Source organism: Electrophorus electricus, chromosome 2 (genome assembly GCF_041902795.1).
Source record: "Electrophorus electricus isolate QZ-2024a chromosome 2, ASM4190279v1, whole genome shotgun sequence".
Classification (NCBI taxonomy): Eukaryota; Metazoa; Chordata; class Actinopteri; order Gymnotiformes; family Gymnotidae; genus Electrophorus; species Electrophorus electricus.
The window spans coordinates 18792350-18819716 of NC_137498.1; the positions used below are offsets into that span (position 1 = coordinate 18792350).

The following is a 27367-nucleotide window of genomic DNA, read 5'->3' on the forward strand; positions in this document are numbered from 1 at the left end:
GATAGTGGAAAGTGGGGAAAAACTGCAGGAGATCAAAAGCACGCTGGGAATGGAAGCTCTGAGCTCAGTTCCTTGCCGCGCTCATGGGATCGAGCAGCGCAGTGACCCGCCACATGTAGAGTGCGAGCAGGGGGAACTCTTCCGACAGAGGCAGGACCTGGCTCTCCAGCTGGGCCAGGAGATCCTGGTTCTCAGCTCCGCATTTCCACCGCCCGGCCTGCGAGAGGTGCTCTAGGAGCCAGAAAAGGTAGAAGGAGTTCTCATATCTGGCCCAGTCAACTGGCTGCTGCCCTCCTTCACTCGATCCCTGCAATAGAATACAAAGTACTTTAACTGGCGGCAGGGAAAATTCATTTAAATACCTGAAGCAGCTGCATAAGTCATATGTAAGATGATATATGTTAGTATATTTAACCAGTGCATAAACAGTACAGTCATCATGCAACAAAAGGGAGTACTAAATCCTTCCCATGGTACAAGCTGGCCACTTCAAAATCCAATACCAGTACATTTATGGCATTTTAAAGGATGTTTTTATTCAAAGCACCTTACAATTATGATTGAATACAATTTGAGGAATTGAGGGTTATGGGCCCTGCTTCGGGGCCCAACATTGGCAACTTTGGAGTGGTGGGGCTTGAACAGGCAACCACTAAAAAGATCTTGCAAATATTTTTGTACTGAGTGCAGATTTAAAAATTCATTTATGCATCACCCTGCGGGTTATTCAGCTACAACTTCCTCCCAGATTCATTTCGGCAGGGGCTCATACGACGTGAGGAATGGCTCTTTTAGTCAGGGTGAACGGCTACAAGGTGCCAGCATGGGATGGGGTGTACTGAGTTTCAGGTTAGTGGGCTGTCAGCTGAGAAGTCACGTGCTTGATTTGAGCCGGCGGCATCCTGCCGCCTCAGCCGAGGCACTCCAGACCAAGCTGCTCCAGGTGTTACTGTTGCTGTGAAATGAATCACTGCTAAATGAGTAAATGTAAATCAGAAAGCAAGGGCTTATCAATCAGAGCAGCCACTGCTGAAAGGGGAAAGCAGTCATTTGGCTTGAATGTGAAGAACCCCCAATGGTTCCTGCCTAGTTGATTTTCGTCCAACACTGATTCTGTCCCTTGTCCCCCCTCCCGAAATGTCCTCTTCTTCCATGTAGGCCGCTCCTTCATTACGCCACCCCCACCTCCCGCTGATAGTTGAGAAATGACGAAGAACGTGAAAGAGGCTTCAAAGCTTTGGAACTGGAGTGTGGGTCAACAGCTGTCCCCGACAACCTCAGCGCCTTCCCGTACCGGTCCAGAGACAGTCTCCAGTGATGGAAGGCGTCGTGGAGAAATTCGAATTCGGCTGTAATAGCTTCAAGGGCATCTTCTGAGTTTATTTTTAATGGCCCCAACTGTTCTGATTGTAAAATGAAAGGTGGCCAAACAGCAAGGAAGGGCTCTTTGTAGGCATCTTCAGTACAACTGCAGAGATGATAAAAGAATGATGTACAACCAAATTCAGAGAATTTGGTTTTATGGTGCTTCATGATGATCTGGTTGCTCAAAAGTACAGGGACTAATTTTCTCTGGCCACAGGGGGCGATCAAGGTGAGAGATCTGAGGCAGTAACATTCAACTTTAGGTGCAATCGGCCTGGAGAGAAATGGACACAACAAGGCAGAAACATATGAGATGGAAAGTCCTCCAGGGTAATGCCTCTGTTGTTTGCAAAGCCTGCTGATAAAATTCACGTGGCTGTCGAATGTAAAAGTGCAGCACGCATGACACGGCTAGTTGTGCATTCACAGTAACAGACAGACTTGGACAACTTGAGAAATGGGAAAATGAAGAGGTGAGGTTATCTGAGCTCCCTTTACACACACACACACACACACACACACACACACACACACACACACGCACGCACGCACATGCACCTATTTAGGTTAGACTGTGAATGAGTGCATGTTTATTTGGGTTAGATGTCGTGTGTGTGTGTGCACATGAATGTATCAAAACTGAAGTAGGCAGGCCGCAGATTTCGTCTCTTTGTGCAACACTTTCCCAACAGCACCCATCAGCCGAGGGATCCCTACATATATTTTTTCCTCTCTATCCCCCCCAACTCGCAAGTGAGAACTATTCCAATGACTAAACATATAAATATATGTACATTATAGCTTTTCATACGACCGTTAGCACTTTTTGGAGTCCGACATCTCTACAACAACAGAGGAAAGATCTATGAAAAAGTTGCCCTGGCTTCCTGTTGTGCTAAGGAGACTGAACCAAGGTGTCTTGTACCTTTTCCTATAACGTATTCAACACGAAGTGTGACACATGGCGAAGAAATAAGATGCACCCCTGTCTAAAACACTGAATCCTCAGCTGTGCAAAAATCTGTCATCGGTCCCTTTGTTGAACATGGTACTCTGCCCACTCATTCAGGTCAAAGGGAGCTTGGAGCATCTCTTCAGGGGCTCCCCTGGTGAATATGTCTGTATAGCATGAAGTAATCTAGATAGAACAAGGCATTTAAAAAAAAAAAAGTGTTTTGCTGTAAGAAAAACAACCACAGCCAATATTTCTTTCCCAAGTGCTTCATGATTAAAGAAAAATGCTCGAAGGAAGGCACTGCAGACGAGAATTGGAATATCAAATATGTGGAGGTAGGGAAAATGAAAAAGAAAAACAAAAAACCAGAAGGTATGCTGAGATGACAAATCTGACGTCAATCTTTCCAAATCTCGTAGCTGTCCCGGGACGCAGAGCAATAAGTGTTTCGGGAGAGCCAGGGGGTGGATTGAGGCGGGGTGTGGAGAATGAGTGGGAGATAATAAGGAGAAGTGTGTGTGTGTGCGTGCGTGCGTGCGTATGTGTCTCTCTGTAATTTCTCCAATGGGTGTACACAGCAATCAAAAAAATGAGACAAGGCAGGAGGGAAGAGAGAAGATGGAAGAGAGAGAAGGCTGTCCACATCATGTGGCGAGGTTTTTCGTTGATCTCTGTGGAAAGGAAGGTGTCTCTGCTGTTCAGCGTCTTCCCGCAGTGGTAGTGTCATGCATTATTGGGTCTGAAGCATCAAAGCATGGTACCAACCAAGTCCTCGCCTCACTCTCAGTCCATTGGCTAGTTTGATTAGTCTCAAACTTCTGATGGGTGGCTCAAACTTCTGTTGGGTGGCTCAGATATGACTGCGTGAACAGGGAGGAGCTGGCAGCAGGTTGAGCTGCTTCACATGCTCAGGCTCTCCCAGGACTGCTCTCCTGTGAGGCAAACGAACCGGCTGAGGCATGCAGACGTACTAAAGAAATAGCAAGCAGCCATGACCACAGGATCTCGCCAAGACCGAGGCTCACTGCGGCGTTAACAGAGATGAACCGAAAACAACACCTAACTGCTAAAAAGCTGGAATAAAGCCCCTTGGAGGGGCTAGTCCATGCTGGAGCCACGGCGATGGTGGAACCCGACAGGCGTGCGATGCAAAAGCAGAAAACGGAGCCGAAGGCCAAGGACACTAAGGCAGTACATCATTACAGGCTTACTGCTAAATCACTCGATCACAGCCCTCGATATCTGTAGCAGCACAGAGTGGTACGAGAGAGAGCTGAAGCAATATAGGCAGAAAATGATTTATTTTCCCAATGGAAGAACACAGCCTGTGTCTTTTTTTTTGACTGAGACACACCAGAGAGACAGACAGTGAGAGCAAGAGAAACAGAAAGAAAGGAACAAACAAAATGTCTGGGGTAAAAAATAAATAAAGAAAAGACGACAAAAAATAGACAGGTGTCAGGAATGACAGCTATGATCACTTCTCTACTTGCTCCTTTCCATGACTTTCATTTGTAAGTCAGTTTGGTCGCACGTGACCAGATGATTCTGTAAAGCTTGGCCCGAATAATGAGCTCTTCAGGAAAAGGGCAGATGACACCACTGCTTTGGCAGCCTGCTGGAAATCTGTGGTGCTCAGCGGCCCACGGGCTCTGTGCAGGGTGGAGGAGTTCGGGGTGGGTAGGACCTCGCTCTGTCTCTGCAGAATTAATGCTCATCTAAATGCATAGGCTGTCCATTATGCGCTCTACTCAGCTGTCCCCATGTCCCAGCACAGAGAGGGCTGCCTTATGCTCTGCTTCTTCCACCTTTAGTAGGCCAGAGAGAGAGGGGGATGGATGGAGAGAGAGAGAGAGAGGGGGGTCAGGGGAGCTCCACTATCTAGGACACACAGTGCACGCCTTGGACCGGCTGGGACGATAAGAGGCTCATCCCCTCTCCTTTGCTTTGACCCCACGCTCTCAGACATTCTGAGAAAAGTTTGTTTTTGGAACATCTCCCATCTCTTCTGAGTAGGTCTCTCACCAAGTTGTCCTCCTTCCTGCATGAGGTTCATATCCAAGAAGAAATTGATGATACATTTGTTTTCTCCACTGCTATAATCTAAAAGTGGCTTTATTATTACATAGACCATTATTATATACAATTATGCAGACCAGTTAATCTGTATTGTGATAAACCAGAAAAGCCTTAACAGAGAAGAAAACATTTACTCTAAAGATATATCTGCACATCTAGCTATACATTTAAAACTTCATATAAATGCTGAGTGCTGAGAAAACAACATACTGACACACATCTCAGGTCAGGTCAAAGATTAGAGGCGTCTCTTATAACAGGACTAACACTTATTACAATGACTAAACAGCCTGTTGCTACAGCTGGCCAATTCGCACACAACCAATAAAAAAAAAAGAACAGCCACCTCAGAAGGATTAAGGAAAAGAGAAAGGGCATGCTGAAAAATGACTTTCTACCTTAATGGCTCCCCAAACCATTACAGTGTGTGATAGGAAAAAAAAGGAAATCAACTGCAAAACACAACTCCAACAGAATCCCATGAGTGTTACCTAATTATTCATTTACACAGCCCGGACGTGTAAATTTGGCTTCCATGGCCAGGTGTGTGTGTTGCGGAGTGTGTGTTGCTGCGGCCTGCACTGCCGGGGCATTGTCCTTGTGAGGCAGCGTTTTCCCATTGCAAGAGCCACATGCTCTGGATCACCTGGATTACACTAGTGGCGATTGATCTGTGCTGCATTGTTTGCACTGGTGCTGCAGTGACATTCAGAGGAAGAATGGGGCAGTGGAGTCATTTATTACCCCCACCTCCCCCACCCCCTTCCGCCCTGGCACAAGGTCACTTGTGAAGACTAGGGTGTACACTGGAGCTCAAATGTAAACGGCGGTACAAAGTGAGACCTTCTACCGCCGACGGAGAGCAGGAACAGGCAGGCTGAACCCACTCGAAGCCTATGTCCATGTAGCATACAAAAATAAATCATATTCTTGCAGTGTGAGAAAAGTCAAATTGGATGATGTGTGTTTGTGTGTGAGTGTGTGTGTGAGTGTGGGATCTGATCATGAACAAAATGAAGCTGATTAGGATCTGCTAGGTGCACTGCCTGAGCACAGTCTCTCTCAGTGTCTTCTCAATCCAAAAAAGCAAACAACTTCCACAAATTGATTTCTGTTCTCCAACTGTGCTGTTTCTCAGGGCGTTTTTCCCGCTCCCCACCCCCCCACCCCACCCCCCCAATCACCCAGTGTGCTACGTTCACAATACAGAGATTTACAAGACAGCAAATCGATTCTGCCTTTTCCAAGAGTGCATTTGCTGAGCCTTATCTAACGTGATCCAATCAAAGGGTGTGGGTTTATTTCTGATATTCAAGAAAACAGAAAAAAATGATTGATGTTCTTTATAAATGTGCAGTATATCACAGCTATTCCTTTGTGATGCAGTATGTGCATGGACTCTCCACAGGAGTCTTGGTTTGCAGGCAGGGTAAATGGAGCCTCTACAGCAGAATGCTTGAGTTTCATATGATACATCTTCACATTAGCCAGGACTTTCCAAAGCAAGTGTCCTAAATGGTCTGGAATTGCACTTTTCTTCTCTACAATTAGTCCAATGTTGGATGTTATCACGCTGTGTTTTATCATGGAAACCTCATAAAAAAAAGCTGTTAGTTGCATTTTCTTCTACAATAATCTGAAGAAGAAAAGTGTAGAAATATGATGGATATATGTTGCACATTAGGGAAGTGCTGCATGGTTGAACTGTACCCTTCTACCTGGGTCCTTTAGTCAAACACTTGAGGAGAGTCGAAGGATACGGATGTGGCATTTTGTGGTGGACCTCGTTGTTGGCTGCAATCGGTCACCAGGTAACTGCCCACATCAGTGCTTCCTGCGCATAGTTTCAAGGCATGTGTTTTTACAGGTCTAGGTGCCAGTCAGAGCGTTCCCCCAAAGAGAACACACAAATATGTCTTCTGCTCCGTGTGTCCGTGACTCACTTCAGCTGTGATGCTCAGCTCTCAAGCCCTCACCCCAAGTGCTACCCGTTTCTCATTTAATGCACTCCTTAATGAGGAGACGGCACAGTGGATGTGCGTGCCAGCTGACAACAAGGGGGAAATGTGTGCCTCTCTTTGTCTTTTACTTAAAAGGGAAACGGAGAGCTTGCATCTGTTTTTCCTCGGTCGGTCTGATTAAGGAAGGGTGACAGGAAACAAAGATGCCGGCGGTGAGAAGACAGGGCCAATGTTCCCGCAGCACCCTGCAATGGACTCTGGCCAGCTGTATGCTTCCTCTGAAACAAAGGTTGTACCAAGGATACATTCCAAGTGCATTTAAATTACGTCTCCAGCTGCTCTCTGCTAAACCTGATGGAAACCATTTTCCTTGTTTATAAAACACACTCACGCACAGATTTAATCCCAACGTCAAGATACAGGATGCACGAGGCAAGATTTGTAAAACCCACGACAGGTTAAAAAGATCAAACTCCAGAGCATGGATACAGACTTGTCCTTGTGTTTAAGCAGATGCACTGCAAAACTGAGATGTCTCTGCTCAGCCCCTCACATATAGCCATAGAAAGGCTATTAAATCGTGCATGTTTCAGACATGCTTGTAAATGTTTATGAAAAGTAGTAGAACCCAAAAACAATATCAACTGAGAATAATAATAATAAAATAAATAAACAGAAGTGCCTCTGGTTTGAAAACTGCTTTGAAAATCACTCTGCAATCTAAACATATTCTAGGCTACACGACATGTGGTAATGATATCTATACGGCTGAGGGCTAGGTTATATTAAGAGTGAGCAACAAAGTGCTTTCATTTTACTTTAGAAATCGAACTTAGATGCTAACGATGCAGCTGCTCATTCTAGCAACAAATCTCCAGACAGCGCAGAATTGGAGCTGCCAGGTAAACCTGCCCTGCGAGACACCACATGCATGCTGAAAGGTCAGGGGTGTCACACCCTTCGCTCCTAGGCAAGGGTCAGCAAAACATGTATGTATAACCATTACTCAGAATCCAAATGCATCCATCACCAGGAGTGGACTCACTGCCTGTCTGCCAGAGACAACGCCATGATACTGACAGGGTTTTTACATCATGTAAAAATGTTTTGGTCAGTTTTATGCACCAAGTATCTTGGGTAACTTGTAGTAACTTGTCTTGGGTTTTCCAGTTTTTGCAGTTGTGGTTCCAGTGGAGATATGTGGATATTTCCTTTCTCTCTCTCTCTACTCAACACCTGCCTCAGTCTGCTGAGTTATGAAGGAGGTTAAGGAGTACCAAGTGTGGTGGATTAAACTTACATCTCATAATTAACAATGGCGTTCAATTAGATGCAGCTAAAGTAGATGCCACCTGATAATGTGATCATCCAGTGTATATGCATGCTCAAATTTACTCTGCTCTGGTTTGAGACTAAATACGCTTACTCCCAGATTTTCAGTACCACAGGTACAATAGCAGTGCCAAATGTTCTCAATATGAATGGGTTACAGATTTCAAAAGAGAATGGAAAAAGAAATGTGATAGAAAATTCTGGAATTTTGCAAGCACGTAGGATAAATGTGAGAGTCAACACACTGTCTCCAAATGAGAGCAAAGCAAATCCCGGGTGCAGCAGAAATCTAAGCGCATGCGCACACACACACACACACACACACACACAAATATATATATAAAATTTATTTTTTGCATTAGAGCAAAGAACAGTGTGCTCTTGCATTAATAGCCAGCTCTCAACTTCTGGCAGTCAAAGAACCTTATAAGATCCCTCCTCCGGGCTCACCAAGACTTGCTAGAAACATGGAAACAACAGTAAATGAACACTGTTGGTAGAACATTGTACTTCGTAAAACTCCTCAGTGAACTCAAGGATCACGTCTTATGCTGTTTATTCTGCAAACAAAAAATATCTGATTCATGTCTCTTGTTGAGCAGACAGAGCATGGTGCTAGTAACACCAAGGTCATGTGATTCCCAGGGAGCATATCATGTCATAGTGACAAATTTGTAAGTAGCTCAGGATAAGAGTACCTGCCAAATGCCACAAATGTAGCGTAATGAGGTAGATACTGGAGACTGACTTATACTTTCAGCCATTCGCTGGTCTTCTGTTAAAAGTTCCCATAGCACTCTGAGCCGAGATCTTTGCTTTGTTTTACAAGCCCATTTCTGGTGGCTTGCACGCACTACCAATGCCCATAGCCTGTATACATTTACATTTACACATCTGGCATAGACTCTTAACCAGAGTGACTAATAATTTCAATCATGATAAGCTATTGTGGTGTTAGGAGTCTTACCCATGGACTCTTAATTGTATAGGACTGCACATCTTTCAGTCATGGGAAAGGCAGTGTTGCTACCATATCAGGAGATCTGGGGGCATTGATAAGTCTGTTACTAACGTGCACAACTTCAGATGATTTGGGATTTATAAATGGTTCATGCATGAACATATAGACATCTTATGAACTATCTATGTGAATGATTTAGGAAACGATCATATACTCACACTAAAAATGCTTTTATAAACAAGGCCTTGGGTCCTTTAAACCTCACTCTGCCTACACTGAACCAAAGTCATGATCCAATCTTACACATGGGAACATGACTCTGGTAGAGGTGGGATCTTGCCGTGTCTGACGTGTACTTGTTCTCACGTGGACCGTTCATATGCACTGACATGTCTTTTCAGGCTAACATGTTTCCATTAACTCTGTGATGCGGCATGCTTTGTGGAGTCCTTCAACCCAACCAGCAGCCTGTCGGGCCATGGCTACATTTTCTAGCATCGCCATATTACCTGTGCGGGTCACAGAGGAGGAGGGTGTTTCAAACACCTGCCCACCGTTCTGTCCCAACCTGCAAATGGGGTGGACTCTATGCTCGCCCTGCTCCCAATGCAGCCAGCTGGCTGCAAAACCCTCAGCAGTTGGGCTGACTAAGACCGTGATGCTCTTTCAGTAGAGCTCGCCATCATGTGAATAAAACAAATGTGTGAATGGCATATGGTGGTGATTTGGGTCGGCAGCATCAATTGTTATTTCTAGACTAACAACTGATGAGTTTTTTGCTCTAATTCTTGGCCTTTTTATTGCTCAGAAAACTCACTCTGCCCCTGTGCTCCAAAAACCTCTCTACACCATACCTAACTTCATTTCACAGTGTATATTTATTTCCTCTTGGATTGGTGGGGGGGGGGGGGGGGGGTTAATATTTTATTCATAATAGGCAAAGTATTACTTTAGAATAGTCAATGCATTCATTTGAAAATCAGATTTTTTTTTCTCTCACGGGAGCTAGTAAGAACCACCAAAGAACAGATTCAACCTGTTGTGATTCTGTCCTACCATCTATTATATATGTTTGTGGAAGGGTGGGGGTCAATAAAAAGAACAACTGCTTTAATACAATAGTAGAATTGACAAACGGTTTGTTGCTACTTGGAGGAATAATTTCTCATTGTACTACTCAGAATTGTCTTAAATAAATATGCATTCAGTGTTGAAGAAAAATGTGGAGAAAACTGCTTCAAGGACAACCAGAGACTAACACATTTTTATTTTCTAATGTACTCTAAGAGATGAATGTATTCAGAGCGCACGCAGATAAACCTTTCAGCTGAAATGTCCTTGGGAGTCAATGTTTAACCACAAATCCAAAGACCACCCCTCACCCAGTGAATACAATGAAACACAACACAGCAGAGTGTAAGAAGAAGTTCCTGATGGAACAAGAAGGGTCAAATATTCAGCCCTTGAGCATGACTTCAGTTGAATGCCAGGTGCAAGTATGGGGATGTGGCCAGATCTTTGGCAATGTGTGTACCCAGTGAGCAGTACTACATTTGGACAACCTGGACTTGGGATTAGCAAATATAATTCACTGTTGAGAGAGAGAGAGAGAGAGAGAAAGAGACAGAGAGAGAGAGAGAGAGAGAGTGAGCTAGATAGATAGATTCTGGAAGAGAGAGATTTAGCCTTAATATGGCGTTAATGAAATGGCTTTTTCTGCCTCCGTCTGAGTGTTCCCCAGAAATGCTTTCATCAGTTTTTCTTTTTTTATGGTGGGACACCCTCTCCTTCGCTGTCTTCAACTCCATCATCAGTCATGTATGACAGCAGAGCTTGGGCCATATTCATGAAGCGTCAGGAAAATGCTTTCAGACAACACTTATCTGGGATCAACCTCTCTGCTGCCCTCTTTATGCGCTGACACGGAAAACATATTCCCCTAACACTTTGCAGAGGCCCAGAAGAGAAACAGTGCCATTATGGGCTCAGAATTGCTCTCTCACACCTCATACGCAAGACCATTTGCACTACCCACAAACCCGAAGGCAACATCAGACAGGAAAAGAGGAACAGCCTGAGCTGGAGATGTCGGTGCAGGCATGGGTGTGTTTGGAGATGGAATGTTTCTGATGGCCAAATACCCCATGATAGGATGCTTCCCAGAAGCTCCACGGATTTAACGAGGGCTGGTACGAAGACAAAGGAAACGATGCTCTAGCTTCACTGGGCTCAGGCTTGAAAGCTGTTAACGAGAGGATCTGAGCACTAACCAGGTCACACATACAGGCATGCCTGAAAGTGCACAAGTGCACTCAGTGAGTGTTCTCACACACATGCGAGCACATGTATGAACATGTGGCCACGAATCTGGAAAAAGCCAGAGGGCTTGGCACGTACCAATTGCCGGGCCGAAACCGAGTGCATAGAATGCGGCGCTCAACAATCTGCTCTGATCGATGCCTTATGTGCAAGGCTGTGGGAGCAGTCTCGCCCTTTTCCTTCCATGCCCTCCTCTCTGCGTTTGCCCTTCAGTTATTTAGGCCAATCAATTCCACCCCTTCATCATCTGCCCCTGCCCCCACCCTTCCCGCAATATCATCACCTCGTCAGCCCCAATCTCCTTAATGGCAGTGGGAAAAGGCATGGCGGTCTGAGGTGCCAGCCACAGAAGACTGGGCCCACTGAAATGACAGCTCACCATGCAATCTGACAGCCCTATGAGTTTGCTTCAGAATATATGTCTCACTCCTTCTTCTTCTTCCCCGTCCCCCCCAAAAGAACAGATTTCATCTTTAGTGGCGATAAAAATGGATGGCAGTGAAGCATTGCTGCGCTGGGGAAGAGAAGCAGTAATTTCTTTGCCTCCCCTTGAAATGTCAAAACCCCTCTGATGACTACCTCAGTGAATCGGGAGCCAAGTTCGGAAAGAACAATGGTGCATTCTGGGTCATCGTCAGCCATAGCAGAGGAAACGGGAAGCCTGGATTCGAGCCCCTGAGCAAGCTGCAAACATAGTGGTTGTGAGAGGACATGCACCCAGTGTGCGTCTGCGGGCAAAGACATATGGGTGCTAGAGGAACACCCTGACCCTAACATCAGGATACAAGACACACATCATCATGTACCAGTAATGCCAATGTAAAAACAGACTTTTGTGTCTAGATGCAGGGAGAGTGGGATGTGGGTTGTCACAATACAGGCACCAGAGTTATCTATCAGCAAAGTGTAAGATTTAATTTTGTGTGCCTTGCACGAAATGAGAGTTCAGTAAACTCTGCCCAACTCTGCTCAGGAGCTTTGTCATATTAAATAGACATCAGGGGTTTGTGTACCACTCTCCTTAACATGCAAAACCTAAAATTCAAGACTCAGAATTGGCTATGAAAAAATGTGCAGCTGTCAAGTTGTTGGAGAAACGCAGCCTTTTAGACTCATAGCTACTGCCATAAACTTGGATGAGCACTCAGCTGACCTTAAAAAGGATATAATATAAGACTATAGTTTGCCACCATAAATTGTTAACTGTTCCAATAGTGGCCAACATTTGTAAGTGCACTTATAGTTAATATTTAAAAGTTATTAAAAGTCCCAGAATTTGTTAGTACATATTGTTACAAACAGCTCTAGCCAAGGCTACAAATACTGAGACAAGTGGCTAAATTATTCACATGAAAGTTTTTGCTTCATTTACCAAAAGCAATACCTACATATGCAATTATTAATTTATTAATGTATGTAGCAAGATAAGAATTTCTCCAAAACACCTTGTGAAGCACTACCTAGAATAGTTATGCTGCAAAATAACATCTTTGCAAACATTCTTTCATTTTGATTGTTTAGATAGTCCACGACCATTATTTCAGCTTGATTGTTCAGATTTACAAACATTATTTCAGATTCTCTTGGTTGTCTCAATTCATCTAGCCTCCGGCTGTTTACTTGCAAATTGTTCTGGCAAAATGGCAGCGGTCTGAGTGTTCCGAGAACAGGCGTCCGTGCCGGCAACAGAGGTGGGAGACTGATGACAGAGTGGAAGTTGGGAGAACGTGCCCACGCGCACTGTCACAGCCTGCAAGTTGCTTGAGGAGACAGGGTGCAGGGGCCCACGTGACGCGTCACGTTCTCCAGGTTGCCTGAGGCGACAGGGGGCAGCCAGTGGTGGTGTTGCCCTTCCAGCTGGGGCGAGCTCTGTGCGTCTGAGGGGAGTACACTTGGGGCTCACATGAGGCTCACGTGGGGATCACATGGTTCTCGCTCATCCTTGGCACCCATCATAGGCGCACTTCCCTCTCATTAACAGAGGACATGAACGAAGCCATAGGTGTTTGCCAGGTAAACATCAGTCAGGAAGAAAGCAGAGAGAGAGAAAAAGAAAAAGAAAAAAAGAAACAGAAAAGGGACAGAGGACAATGTGAATATTAGCGAATGGGGGCAGAGTGGGGAGAAGGCCATTGTCTCGCAGAAGATCCTGTCGAATGACAGGGCAGAGCTGTTCATAATTACTTAATTAATCCAGGGGGCTGAACAGATTTATGTACACTCACTACCATCAGCCTGATGTAATCTAAACAGTGAGACCCAATGTTATTGTTTCCACTGCCCTCACAAATTAGCAAATCAATACAATGCAGAAAAGTCTTTAAAGTTTCATTTGCCAAGTTTGAGAACTGTCCTGGTGACAAGCACAATAAAAACCTCTCTACAGACAACTAGTTTCACTCCCGCCTCCCGCCATTCAATACTATTTTGAATGTCTCATGTGGGCCTTTGTGGACATGCTATAATGCAAAGACATAAAGCATGATTCAGTTCACAGCGGCCTGCTCTCTGATATATACAAACAATAAAACCTCTATACCTTCAGGGTGTTTTTATACTTAAATAAGACTCTCAAAGAGGACCAGTTCACTCCATTTATGAATGGAGAAAATCTCTTTGCTCTATGCAGCAGGGTGGCATCTGGGTATATTAACACCTTCAAGCAGGACTCACCTGCCATTCATGTCTTTTATCAGTCTCGAAACATTCTAAATGGTTGGTGTGGCCCCTAAAAGAATATAGAAGGTTAAATATTTTTCAACTTTGCAGTTTTTCCATTGGCCTTCAACAGTCATTTACATCTTCAAAATCCCAGAGAGATCTCCTTTTCAAAAAATGAGCAACTGAAGTTGTATTCATGTTTTTTATGCTTATTCCAGAACAGCAACAGAATGTTGTTTTGAATAATAATAAGTCTTAATATCACCTCTGGAACTTTGAGAACTACTTACAATTGCTGCAGTGATTAATGCATGACTAAATTGTATGGTTTGAGTTTCTAATGAAGACATTTGTCTGAGGATTTTGGAGGCTTAAATGACTGCCCCGCTGGACTGTGTTTAAGCCTCTTGAGAAACCGCAGAAGAGTGCTAAGCGTATGCTATGCACAATTATAAATGAGGGGAAACAACTCATCTTAATAAGCCGCGGGCTGAAAAATAGCCAATCTATCTTTTAATGGCAAGAGCTGAGGGCCACGACCACTGCTGGTGTGGTCAAAACCACTCTAATTAGGTGTCAAGGGGAGAGGTAGTCTTTGCAAGTTCCTCTGGTGGGACCCAGGGATGCTTGGCAATTTTATAGAGAAAACCATTACTACTGTACTCATCACATTATAGAAAGCAAAAGACTTGCACCTTCAGAGGAGATGCACAAAAAAAAAAACCAGAAGGTCATTACTCGAACACTCAAAAGTGCAGCAAGGCTTAAAAGAAAACATAACTCAGAGCCTTACAGAAAAGAGAGCAGCAAACTAGATTCAGTCAACACAGATCACTTTGAGAGGCATTTCAATCATGCCCTCTTTTCTCTAGCCAGGATCTGGCAATGCAATACGCCTCCCTCAGGCCACAAAGCTAATTTTACAGACATAACCACGACATATGGTGGCCCTGAGCTACCAAGCTACACTGACGATACCATCGCTGTTTGGTTATCTGTTGGCAAGTGGGATGGGGCCTCAGGCCAGTCACCCTAATATCTGGCACCCAGATACAGAACAGATCGATGGATGAGTAAAAGAATGAAAAGAAGTGTTAGTGTTTCAGCAAACATGGTGGAATTCAAAAAGAGCTTCAGCGTAAGCCATTGTCATCCATAGCTGATCCGTAAGGAATCTGATCCATATGGAAGTTGAACATTTCACCTTTGCTTGGAACAGTTTTCCCAACAAAACGCCAACTATAAACTGTTATAACATGACAAAAAATAGCAAAAAAAGAAATAAAAAATGCACTGATTGGAGACACAAAGATTTCGACTACTTTGTGCTGTTGCCAGTTATGTGCAAGCAAAGGTCAAAAGAGGAGGGGGCCAGGGCCATATGTCTCCTGTCGACCCCAACAAGGGGTTAAACAAGATTTAAATGCTCACATAAATCAACACCAAGCAGCCACTAAAAATAACACTCTGCCTGACAGTCTCCACACTCAGTGAGATGGGGATACAGATGGCAAAAATATGAATATGGAGGGTTGGAGATAGACATGAGCAGGGGAGGGTGTGTAGAGGCTGAGCACAAGAGTGAGAAGAGAGGACAGAGATGGGGGACCTGATACAAATTGGGGAAAAGAGGTGGAAGACATATCTTGGGTTCACTTAACTGTTATGCAGTGAGGTTCCAGTGAAATTTACATATTATATTTTTGGCATTTAACAGACACGCTTATCCAGAGCGACTTACAAAAGTGCTTTGTCATTTACACATAGAATACATCGTAGCCAGTACAGTAGGTTAGAGGCCAATATACCAACGAACTAGAATACTGTTGAAATACATAGATCAATGCGTATGCCTAAAAGTGCAAAATACATAAGCTCTATCTCAGTCAACAATCAAGGGAATCAATTGAAACGTGACCCCCAACCACCCCCCCACCACACAAGGAATGAGGTTTGGTTCCTGATGCACGGCTAATCGAGCTAGCTCATACACGCTGTGGACTTTCCTTCTCCCTAACGGGTGTTGACATTTTCATACCTTCCACTGTGGGGTTCTCAGCGTTCCAGGCACAAAGTCCCACGGCCTATCAATGTGCCCTAAGGACTCCTAGCCTACACTACCAGAGTGTCTAGCTTCCTGCAGTGGTTTATGGAGTGTCTCAACAACCCATAAACTACTGCTGCCTTCCTGGAATCCACAGCCCACATCAGAACCTCTATACTACTAAAGACCTTATGAGTGCACACAGTGTACAAGGGGTTACCTGTCCAGACTTGCCCCACGCAAGTTGTACTCTGCAGTGTCAATCACAGCACTATATAATGAATAATAACTTTAATCAAAGTGCTATATAAATAAATTTGACTTTGACAGAGATGTAAAGTACTTCAGGGAGATGTTTTCAACCCGGATTATAAGAGTTCTCATTTTATCAGATGTTAATCAGTACAACTTAATTTGTTAAGTGTATAACAAAGAGAAATGTGAATTCCATACAAATTAGAGGCAGGATTTCTACCATTCAATAAACATCCCTTCCAAGCAATGTTTTGAGGCATCTCAAAACAAACACACACACACAAAAAACCAAAAAAACCCCCCAAAAAACCACAAAGAAACTGAACGGCATCTGCAGTGCCTAACACTGCAGAACCATTTAGAACTGAATCACAAGGCAATTTCATGCCTTGGACTTCATAGAAGTTCACACTTTGGTCAAAGTCCTGCAGAACCTTCGTGAATTCCCCAAAGCGCGTAAATGTACTTGATAAATTTCTTTTTTTTTTTTTTGCTTGCTCTTGTCATCACACGCCAAGGTGTCTGGAAGACGATGTCTCAATGGCTCAAAGAATGGATTGTTCATTTGGCCGCATTTCATTTGAAGGCCACAAAGGTGACCTAGCAGTAATACACATTCAGTGTCCAGCATAACATTTTTCCACTCCCTGGGCTAGTAGATCAGTTTTATTCACCCCTGGTAAAATTTCTTCTGGCTCAGGAAAAAAAAAAAAGAAAAAGCAAAAACCCTACTTTTCAATAAAACTGTTAATATATTAATTGTAGCTATATTCGTTGTACAAGTTGAGGCTTGTTGGTTATAGCTGCAAGATGTAGTTACTGAGGGGAAAAAAAAACAAAAAACAATCAAAATCATGGATCAATTTCTTAGATTCTTGCAAAAGAAGACAAGGTCTCCCTTGTGTTATACACCTTAAATGATAGAATGTAGTTTTACTAATATTATTAATATGTGGTTTAAAATTTAAATCAGAGTCTAGACATGACACTGAAACTCGCTCATGACAGTCATGCAGTCACACTTAAATATCTGATTTTCTTTGAAATGTAGGGGAATTGGAAAGCAAATCGGATTCAGGGGAGAGCAGTTAAATCCCAGAGCTTAGTGTTCTTCTCTGTTGCTACAAAGACGTTGCATTTTGTGCCTTTTTGACCTGCACAAGTTCACCTTTTGATTTCTGATGCAGATATAAATTTACTGACATTCCTGGTTTTATTCTTTGGACATTGTTTGAGGCCCCAACATCATGTTAAACTAACATTAGCATGTGTTTATAAGTTTACAATTTCACTGTAAAGAAGCTAAATTTCATAATGGGCAACAGCACGTTAGCATAAAAAATCATGATCATGCCCCCCAAGACATATGAGGCTGATGCCACTGCACTAGCAAGAAGAATTTGTAATATGATTAAACAAGAAGTCTCTCTGAAAAATGGGAATGGTATGTCATCATAATTTACCAAGTAGAATAAATCAATTTCTTGCCAGGGGAAGGCCGCCCTCTCTTGATGCTCATCATTTATCTACATTATCTGAGATAACAGCTACCACGTGGTTCACGTTTGCTAACAACTTATTAAATAATAAAAGGATTATTAATAAACATCTCATCACTCATGAAGTCATGGTAATTTTGGTAATGCTAGAAATCTGTAATTGAACTCTGTTGGCCAATGCAGATCTTAGAGGTGTGCTTTGAATTCATGGGCTGAAATAGAAGACAGATCCAAAGAGTAATTAAAATAAATTGTTCCAGTCTTGTTGTGTTTACCTACAGTGTTGTCACCTTGAGGTTACATAGGTGAACATCTCTAAAATCTGGACTAACGCACCTTTAAGTTATCATTTTAAGGTCTTTGCAGTGAAAGCAAGTTTATTTGTGTATTTTCATACACAATGGTAGTTCGAAGTGCTTTACACAGACAAACCAGAATAATAAAAAACTTTATAACATCCGGAGACCTAAACATCAAGATATTTTGCAAAATGTTTTATACAAATGTTGAAATTATGCATGAAAGATTAGTAAAAATAAATAAATAAAAAAGAGACACAAAGCCATATAGAGCTCCAACCATGTGGTAAAAACCTTCTGCTGCCAATGCTGCAATACAGAAAGCAGCACAAGAGCACAGATGACTCTGCCAAGTCAGTGACGATATGCGAACAGACCATCAAGTGTTAAGAGATGCATATAACCACTACTTCATTAAGTCACTGAGGACAGCTCCACAAACCCGTAGGCACTTCTGGCATGAAGCATGCAGCTAACAGCAGTTCCCAGAATCGACAGACTGGCACTTGCTTTCTATGACATATCCGATGATCATTCCCACAGTCATCGACACCCCTTGCTACTGACATGATCACACAAAAGAGGCATGGAATAGTGTTATTATTTTGATGACTCTCTCTGCATGGTATGGGTCTGTGATGGGAGGAAAGCTCATTTTCTTTGATTGCTTTAAAATTGTGCGACATCCTCCTGCAAACACACACACACACACACACACACACACACACACACACACACGAACAGAGAAACACACAGGCAGGCACACAGATGCCACACCAACACACCACACAAATGCACAGGCTTACAGGCACACACCCACCCACACTAACCCACCGACCCACACCCACAGACACAGACTTTAGCATGGAAGTGAAGAAGGCCAGGCCTGGTGTGTGCAGGTGGAACTCGTGTACTCCTTCAATATGAGCTGCTCCTCGGACGCAGTCTTTGTTGATTCATTGTCTCCCAGGCAATTTGGAGCGATTGCCCCGAATGAGTTTATAAGAGTTGTTTCTCTGTTATGGATTTTGGCTGTTGGTTTAAAAGAGAGAGAAAAAAAAAAAACTCTTGGAAGAGGAGTGATGGATTGGCTGAAGGCCTAAACCCAGCTGCTCAGAGAGCTCTACAAAAAAGTTTACAAAAATGGGAAAGAAAGGCAATTATACATTAAAATGGAAAAAAAAAAGGCAGTGTAAAAGCCACAAGCTAGCAGAGGTCTCCTGCACATATGATACTACAAGGAAAGGTGCATTGAAATAACATTTCATTTTATTTTTTTTTCATTGAAATCTAAAAGTTTAAATAAGTGCAAAAGAAATAAGTTTTTAGTTTTTGCTGCTGTTGCATATGTGAAAGTTAAAGAAGCTGCGTGGTGTGCAGAGTACACTGAGCAGTTGCCAGCTACAGTGGCTTTCACTCCAGTTGTCTCGCAACTTTGTAATGTTTTTTTGTGCTCGTGTCTTTTGCCACTCGCCAGCGCATAATTATGTGTCTGTTCGTTAAGTGTGCACTAGGTGTTTGCCGTTTGCTGCTACTGCATTCAGAGTTCCTCTCGCGGGTTTAGTACATTCGTCTTTCTGTCGGACAAGTGCATGAACCATCCAGTGCTGCAGATCGCTCCTTGAAAGGCCTACTTAAATCAAAACAACGGCTAAATATATCAAATTAAATGCTCCTTATTCATTAGTATAAATATGCCTAAAATAAGACAAAAACAACACCCCCCCCCCCCCCCACCAAATGTATATTAAAAAGTCTTATCAACATTTTTTCTTATACATGCTTTTATGTACTGAACTTTACAACTTGCAGCCCTGTCCGGTCTCGGCTGTGCTTGGTTTGTTCTTTCATAAAATGCATACTCGGAAATGTGACAGACCCCCGTTCCGTTACAAACAGGCTCAGTGGAAATGAACACTGCAGGCCTAATTGCTTCCTTTTTCCACATTCACACATTTTGCCTTCACAGGGTCTGTTGGGCTAATTCATTCAGTATTACTGGGAGTGACAAAAATGCGCCAGTAAATTTAACTTAAACTTAACACATTTTGACACTGGAAGCAAATACACCCCCCAATAATACCATTAATGCATCGATGTGTCTTGAACCCTCAGGACATGGCAAATGCATCAGGCTTTCTCTTACCTGGCAGGTGTCCCGCAGATGCTGGGTCAGGTGGTTGATGTTGGACAGCAGCAGTCTGACAAGCGTGGGCCTGAGCAAGCCGCTGCTGCCCAGACAGAGCAAGCACTCCGTCAGAGCCTCCTGGGTTCGGGACTGTGGGGAGACAGAGGTGAGGTGTTATCCACACGCGGAAATCCGGATGAGTTTGCCTGTTTGCTACTTGCTTGGGGGAGTGGGGTGTCTGTGCATGTAGGGCATGTCAATCTAAGTTCAAACCAAGGACTTCTGTGCTCACAAGCTGTCTGTCTTTCAAAAAAAAAAAAAATGCAAGAAAACATAACACATGGCAAAAAGAGTCTGATGGAACACAAAAGAAACAGGAAGCATGTGCCTCCCAAGCAAAATAGCCCTGAAAACGCCTGGAAACTGTCTGAAAATGCACTATTTCGCATGTTAGGGGTGTGCAGTGATTTTTTTTTAAGGGGGGAAAGAAGGCCTCACACAGGAAATGAAAAAGTTGAATTAGCCCACGTAATGAAACAACAGTGGCGCAATTAAAGCGCCGACAGTTCCTGATGTAACTTAACTGTATGATTTATGAAACGCATTCAGCTGAAGATAAAGTCCAGGGGCAAACTAATGGAAACCAATCAAAAGTGGGCGAGTGAAGACAGTGCCGCTGTGAGGAGCCAAACAGACTGTGAAATTATATTGGATCCAGAGGTTGGAATCAAGATTACAGAAGCGCGGTACTTACTAACTACTGATTTTGCCGGACACCAACTTTCTAACAGTTGGTAACTAGGCCTACTAACGCTGCTGAGGGAGGTATATGCTTACCCATCTAGAAGCTCCACTCTTCAAACTGACTCAATCGGTTCGGCCTGGCACAGTTTCCCTGACAGAACCCGTCTCCTCTCTCATGTAGCGATGGCTACATTTATTTTTCCATGCATTTTAAAACAGGCCATTCTGCGAGCTGATAGATGCCTATGGCTCCATTCAGGTCCAAGAAGCTGAATTTACATGGAAAAAAGAAAAAGAGAACCTGAAAAGGTTTGGGGCAGCTGGAACTGTGGGAAATGGCCATCGGAGTGAAGCAATAAGAGGCTGCCTGATTTCATCCCAAGCGAATGGGGGGATTGAGTAAACACGTACCAGCCCCAGAAACAATGCATTACGCCAATCACTTGGCCTTTTTGTTTTTTTGGTTGTTTTTTGCTTATGGGTTTTTGCAAAAAAATTTAAAAATGCAATTGTGTCATTCCATTATTTCTAAAAAGTAATTCCCTTTATAGAAGGACATTCTAAAAATGACAATTGTCATACTGATAAAGACCTTTCAAAGACTGCGAAAACTAAAATAACATAACCATAAGCAAATGCAAGTAAAAATAAACACACACAACAAACAAACAAAACAAACAAACAAACATACATCCATCAGTCAACTAATAGTGTACCATGTCAGTAGTAGATATTAAGACATTATAGCGGCACATCACTCATGCCTCCAAAGACACAACATTGATATAATGAGTGGAAAGTTTATCCTCTTAACAAATTTAAAAAAGGCACCTCATATTTTACTAAATTTACTGGAGGAGCCACTTAAAGTCTAATGTTTAAAGGCTGCAATAAAGGATGCATCTTATCTTGTGGGTCCTTTATAACATAGAACAAACCTGGGAATTGAGTTGGGGGTTAAAAGGATATTTAAAGGCTACAGCCTACAGGTCAAAGCAACCCAAAAATGTAAACCCACACACAGATGCTGCATATGGTAATGGTAGTACAATTTAAATATATATACACAGTTTTGGAAATTAGCATTTTGATGATAAACAATGAAATCATGCAAGATAGATCAAGTTATTTCTACCTATAATCGGTACCTAAAAATGAAAAAAAAACCAAACAAAAAAAAAACAACCTCCTTCCCCTCTCCAACAAGGTGTGTACTGCTCATCCTTAAGACACTGATATCCTTATTTTATGAGTTAAAAAATGACTTCTGAAATGTTTTTCATAAAAGACCCTTCCACATTCCTTAAAATGAAAGGAAGCTTATCCTGCGTCTTTCCTTTCATTAGCACAAACAAATGCATGAAAAAGACAAAACAACCTTAAACAACCTTCCTCCCTTGAGTCCTTCATTGCTTTTAATTTAGTATTTCAATTCTGTGCCTGAAATATAATATCAGAAATTGATGGGTTCTAGATGAAGAAATGGCAAAAAAAAAAATGAATGAAAGCCTCAAACTCAGAAACTTGAGCATCCACTGATATATGTGGGAGAAAGACATTACCTTATCTTTTCACACATTAGCCCACATGCCTGCTACATCCGGCAGGAGCATAATTGAAACAAACACAGGATTAGCTGCCTAATCCCCAACACTCTAATTATCTGGGCACACAAGAGAAATCGTTTTCTAAACTCAGGATAATTGAAAATAATAAAAAATGTATTAAATGAGCAAAGGAGTAAGCCAGCGAGCAATGGCCCTAGTGGATGGAATGGGAGCTGTCTTTTAGCTCACAAGGAGCCCAGATGAGACAAACTAAAGATGCCGATTTATTCATTTCTAGTGCTGTGCTCCTTGTCAGAGAAATAATATAGAAAATACTGGCAGTCCAAAGAACCACACACAGACACACAATCCATGCCCAGCAGCCAGGCAACAGAGAAACAGCCATGTTTGACACTGCAACCTGTAAAGACACTATTACCATGAGCAGGTGCACAGGACCAGTGCACACGCCCAGGAGCAACCTACCGGCTTGCATGGGAACAATAGCCTGCTAACGGTAATGAACCTCATATCAGTAGTGGCTCAGACTCTGTCACCTGACAATCAAAAGGCAAAGAGTCGTGAGAATTGAGAGTTAATTTAAATTGGTCAGTAATTACCATATGAACATGTTTTGATTCAAAAAGCTTCTTGGGAGAGTTCATCCTACAGACACAAAAATCCTAATGGGACCATGATATGTTAGGTTTAAATTCATGGGTACTGTACAATTTCTATGTTATAAACATCCAGAAATTACTCTCATGGCCAGAGTCTAAGAACTAATATTGAAGCTCTCAATAAATGCATAAGGAGAAATGGTAGCAGAGGACACTGCACTCTTGCAGTCACTCATTGCTCTGTAAATGGCATGTCATGTTAAAAAGACTTAGTGTTTTTGCACACGCACCCCTCCAATCAGCTAGCTCCCTCACAGACAGTGGGCCATATTTTATAAAGTACATTATTTGCTGCTACACGTGCCTATATCGAGCACAGGGACCACACCTCAGTGCCCTGGCTGGATGATTTTGGGAAAGATTCCCACCCAAGGTTAGTTTTTCCTATGCAAAATGAGCCTACTCAGTGTAATGTGTCACGGACTAATAAATCTGTGAGATGTATTCATTATCTAAGTGCTCTGGGGCACATGGTAAACGACCATAAATCTGAAACTCATATTACATCTCAAGTGCCATCCAAAAGCACTGAGGTGAGCTTGCCTGCCCTTTGAGATATCAATATCCTCTTGGTCTTGAAAAATCTGCGCAACAGAAGTGGCCTAATTCAACTCTGGTTCAAGATTTTTTTTTTTTAAGTTATAGTTTGCGTTTGGTTAGAACAGGGATATCCAAATACAGAACTGCTGGAAATAATCACCCAGAGAATCTCAGCACCTTCTCATTAGAGCTTGTCCTTCACTGAGGCCCAACACCCTTCACAAACAGCTTTATAATTAGCCCATGAGCTGAATCAGGGGTGTTGGATGAAACATTAAAACCAAACAGTGCCATGGTCCACCCTGACACAATTCAGAGGACCCTCTCTGAGGTCCTGAAGCCCACTAAAGGTAGGTTCTCAGCACCATCCTCCACACTCTAGATGAAATTCAAATAATGAGTGGTCCTGAGCACCTCTTATATCTGGAATCTGGCAAGGCAGAACCTGGTTAACACAAAGAAATTACAAGGATAACTGAGGTACTTTTAATATGAAGAAAAATAACAAAGACAAAACAAAACAAAAAAACGTTTTCAGTCTCCATTAAATGCTGTCACAACCGGTGCAAGCAGCAATCAACAATCAATGACATCAGACCAGAGAGACTCAAAGACAGGCCTGGTCGAATTGCCTCAGAGCGAGCTGCAATTACAGATCTTATTATTTTAGTCATCATTCATGGAGCACAGTGCACAGCTATTAAATGCTAAAGTAGGATCAACACCAAAAGGCACAACTCCAATTTCAATCTATCAGCACAAAGCATCACTCTTCTCTTCCTGAGATTTGCAAATACTATTTGCCTCCTAATGTTGCCTGAATGGTAAATGACAGTGTAAATCTATCTATTAATCCAACCAAAGAAAGAGTTGACTTGTCCTCCAGAGGGATAAGATGACAGCACCCCCCATTAAGGCTTATGAAGGCAAGCTGCCTGTCTGCATTCTTAAATCAGTGGATGCATACAGTGTAGTTATCAGACAAACTTGATGCACTTGACATATGTAAAGTATAGGTGTACAGCACTCAGAGATTAACAGGGAATAAGCCCCCTAACGCAGTCATCAGCAGTACAAGTCTTCACTACACAGTGCTGAAAAAGCAATGGTGCTGTATTAAACTAAAAGGTAGCAATCCAACACACATAGGATAATCTTGACCCTCTATTACCAGTGGATATCCAACCTTATTGAGTGAGCTCAAATGTTATATTATCTGGTCTGGTAAATCAATCACACTGTGTCTCTAAATACCGAAAGGTCCAGTGCACATACACAGGAGCTGTTATTTCATTGTGAAATAGTTTCTGGAGCTGCCCATGAAGTTAGCAGAACTCAATAATTGCTGAGGCAATAAAACTGGAAGGTTGTGTTCGTTATGTGTCCCAAATCAATATTTACAGATGTGTTCCATCTTTTGCTTGTTTGAATTTCTGCCCATTGTTTCTACAGATGTCTTGTGTTTCATTTTTTAGTTACCTTCAGTAACCGCACAAAACTAAAAATGAAGTAAATAAATATTTCAAAAATAAAACATGAAGTATAAACAGAAGCAAACCTCTCCTTGGCTTTTATAGACTCACTTTGCTGAGGGCATTTTACAGTCAGTGCCCCAACCGCAGTGTAAATCCGGATAAACAGCTCGAGGGGCAGACACTGCTTGAACACTGCGCATGCTGAGAATTCCTCTGTTACTCTGCATACAACATGCCCAAGTAAAAATGTCGGATTAAAAATGAGTGACAGGTGTTCAAGTAGAGTCCAAGCAGTCGTTCTGATGGAAGGCCGTGTGTGCGAGACAGAAGCAAAAGGCACAGAGCCAATAAATCGCCGCGTGGCCAAGAGTTCATGTTTTTCAAGGCTTTTTTTTGCTGTTGTTTCTTTATTTTTGTCTTAAATCCACCTGAGCTAAAAAGCGCCAAACCTATCGTCTTGTCCTTGGAGCAAGGCTAATCATGATAGCGATGCGATCCAAAGTGATATACTGCAAAGGTCAGCTTGCTCTCAACTCAATGTGAGCAAAACAGTCATTAATGCTGACAGGGAGTGCAGACATGTGAAGATGAAGATTTTCTGACAATGGACATTTTGTTGAAAAATGTTTTATGGAGACAAGCCAAGCAGAATCCAGGTTAAATTTAAAGAAACACAGTCCAAAAAATAGCACAATGCCTAATCATCTTAAAAATCAAAAGTGTAAGAACAGCAGGATTTTTAAACAGTGTTTTCCAACCCAGTCCACAGGGACTTAAGGACTAAACCAGTTGGCTGTATTCACAAGTGTACTTTGCCAACAGCCAACCAGATTAAGGGTGTGTTACTCTGGACTTCGCCTACCTTATTGAGCTGACTGTTGTTTAGCAGTAGATCAACCAGCTCTTTCAGTGAGTCCTCCGATTGGCCCAGACACTGCACAGGAGGCCTCTGGTGGATCCCTCTCTGATCCAGGACCCGCGCCACCACTTGCGAAGCCTGGATGAGGAGGCCTGGCTGAGGGAGGAGCCGGCCTCCGCCAGCCTCTCTGTAGGCGTCCACCACGGTGCTGAGCAGGTGGAGGACCGAGTCCCACACCACATCACCCTCTCCACTCAGGGCCAGAGCGGGGCCATCCAGCTGAAGCAAGCCGCTCAGGTTCTGCAGGAACCGTGTGTGCTCTGAAATGGCACGCTCTCGGGAGCCTGCATGGCCCACGGGAGGGAAACACACCCGACTAGGATGGACAGAGGACAGAGGGCTGGGAGAGGGAAGTAACAGGAAGTGGGCATCTACCAGGTCGGGAGTCAGGGGCAGAGTCTGCGTGTTGTTGCCAGTCCCACAGCCAGAGTCACTCTCTGAGAGATGGTGCTCTGTTAGGTCCTGGGAAAGAAGCTTCACCAGATCACCACCTGTAGGATGATCATTCACTCATTCAGGGTCATTTGCTAATAAGTGAATTAACACGGGTGTGTCCCAATGGTTGGATTTCAAGGTGTGCCACTTTTCAAGGTCTTCTCCTATACCTCTAGTCAAATCCCTTTTTAAAATATGAAGTTCACAAAAAAAAAATTACTTTTAAATGCAACAGTTGGCTTAGTGGAAAAGTAATTACTTAACCCAATTACCACTATTCTTAAACTATCAGTGTGTATTTTCCTCATCAAATCTCTTAATGTTTAATTCATGAGACACGCATTTTCTTCGATCATGTAGTTCCCAATGTATTTCGCAGGTACATGAACCTACTGCAAGCCTCAAAGAAAGATGAATGACACCCACCTTCTCCTGCCCCAGCTGAATTATTCGGCTTAGACAGCAGCTTTGTGAGCACAAGTTCTTGTCTAAGTCGTAGCACTTCCTCTTTCAGGTCTCTTGCTTTAGTTTTCCAAGTTTCGTCTTCCCGGTTGAGTTCAGCGGCAAGATATTCTGCCTGTTGTCTCCCACTCCTACCTGATGGCTTGCTTTTGATAATGGCCACTGCTATAGCCACTTTAGCAGTTCTGATATACCAGGTTGCAGTTCCTATGGCGAAAACCACAGAGAAATGTTCAGGTTTCTCTTGACATTTGAGCTAGCTAATTATCCACCAATCGACTGCAGAGATAACTTCTGTAACGTTAGCTAGGTTAGCTCACTAACTATCCAAACAAATTTCAAATCCTTCGGTTAAACGTTATTCACTTAGTGTCAGATCAAAAACTTTTTTCCATCTACATCAGACAGTCACTAATAAGTCAAAGTGCATATCAAAGTGTTTGCCAGGTTCGTAGCTAAGTTGGCTAGCTAACGCAGAGAGGAGACGTTATCAAGCTGTTAGCCATCCTAGCTGTGGTAGCTACCTCCGTGCTGATCGCTTGACATTTTGCGTTCACCCGATTCAACATTGTCTTCCATTCTTGTTCAAGGAAAGGTAATTTTCCAACAATCATATCACGTCATTCGTAATTCGAGCTGTTTGTGGGAGAAAACCAAATGTAAGCGTACTTGTACATAGCTACCGGCTTATTTAGCTACACGTGCAC

At 43.0% G+C, this 27367-nt stretch overlaps 1 protein-coding gene across 1 annotated transcript; it reads right to left on the minus strand.

Annotated features, from left to right (window-relative positions):
- Positions 1-27239, minus strand: mei4 (meiosis-specific, MEI4 homolog (S. cerevisiae)). Its single transcript, XM_027026052.3, has 5 exons — positions 27185-27239; positions 26625-26867; positions 25707-26254; positions 19877-20008; positions 1-307 (listed from the first exon to the last, which is right to left on the minus strand). The coding sequence occupies exons 1-5, from the start codon at positions 27237-27239 to the stop codon at positions 65-67; spliced, it is 1221 nt and encodes a 406-aa protein (XP_026881853.2). The 3' UTR covers positions 1-64.
- Between the last annotated feature and the right edge of the window lie 128 nt (positions 27240-27367).

Excerpts from the sequence above, each read along its gene's own strand:
- mei4 (XM_027026052.3), bottom strand. The coding sequence starts at position 27,239 with ATGGAAGACAATGTTGAATCGGGTGAACGCAAAATGTCAAGCGATCAG. Across the intron at positions 26,255-26,624 it reads TTCAGCTGGGGCAGGAGAAG|GTGGTGATCTGGTGAAGCTT; the intron begins GTGGGTGTCATT and ends ATCATCCTACAG. Across the intron at positions 308-19,876 it reads ATCTGCGGGACACCTGCCAG|GGATCGAGTGAAGGAGGGCA; the intron begins GTAAGAGAAAGC and ends ATTCTATTGCAG.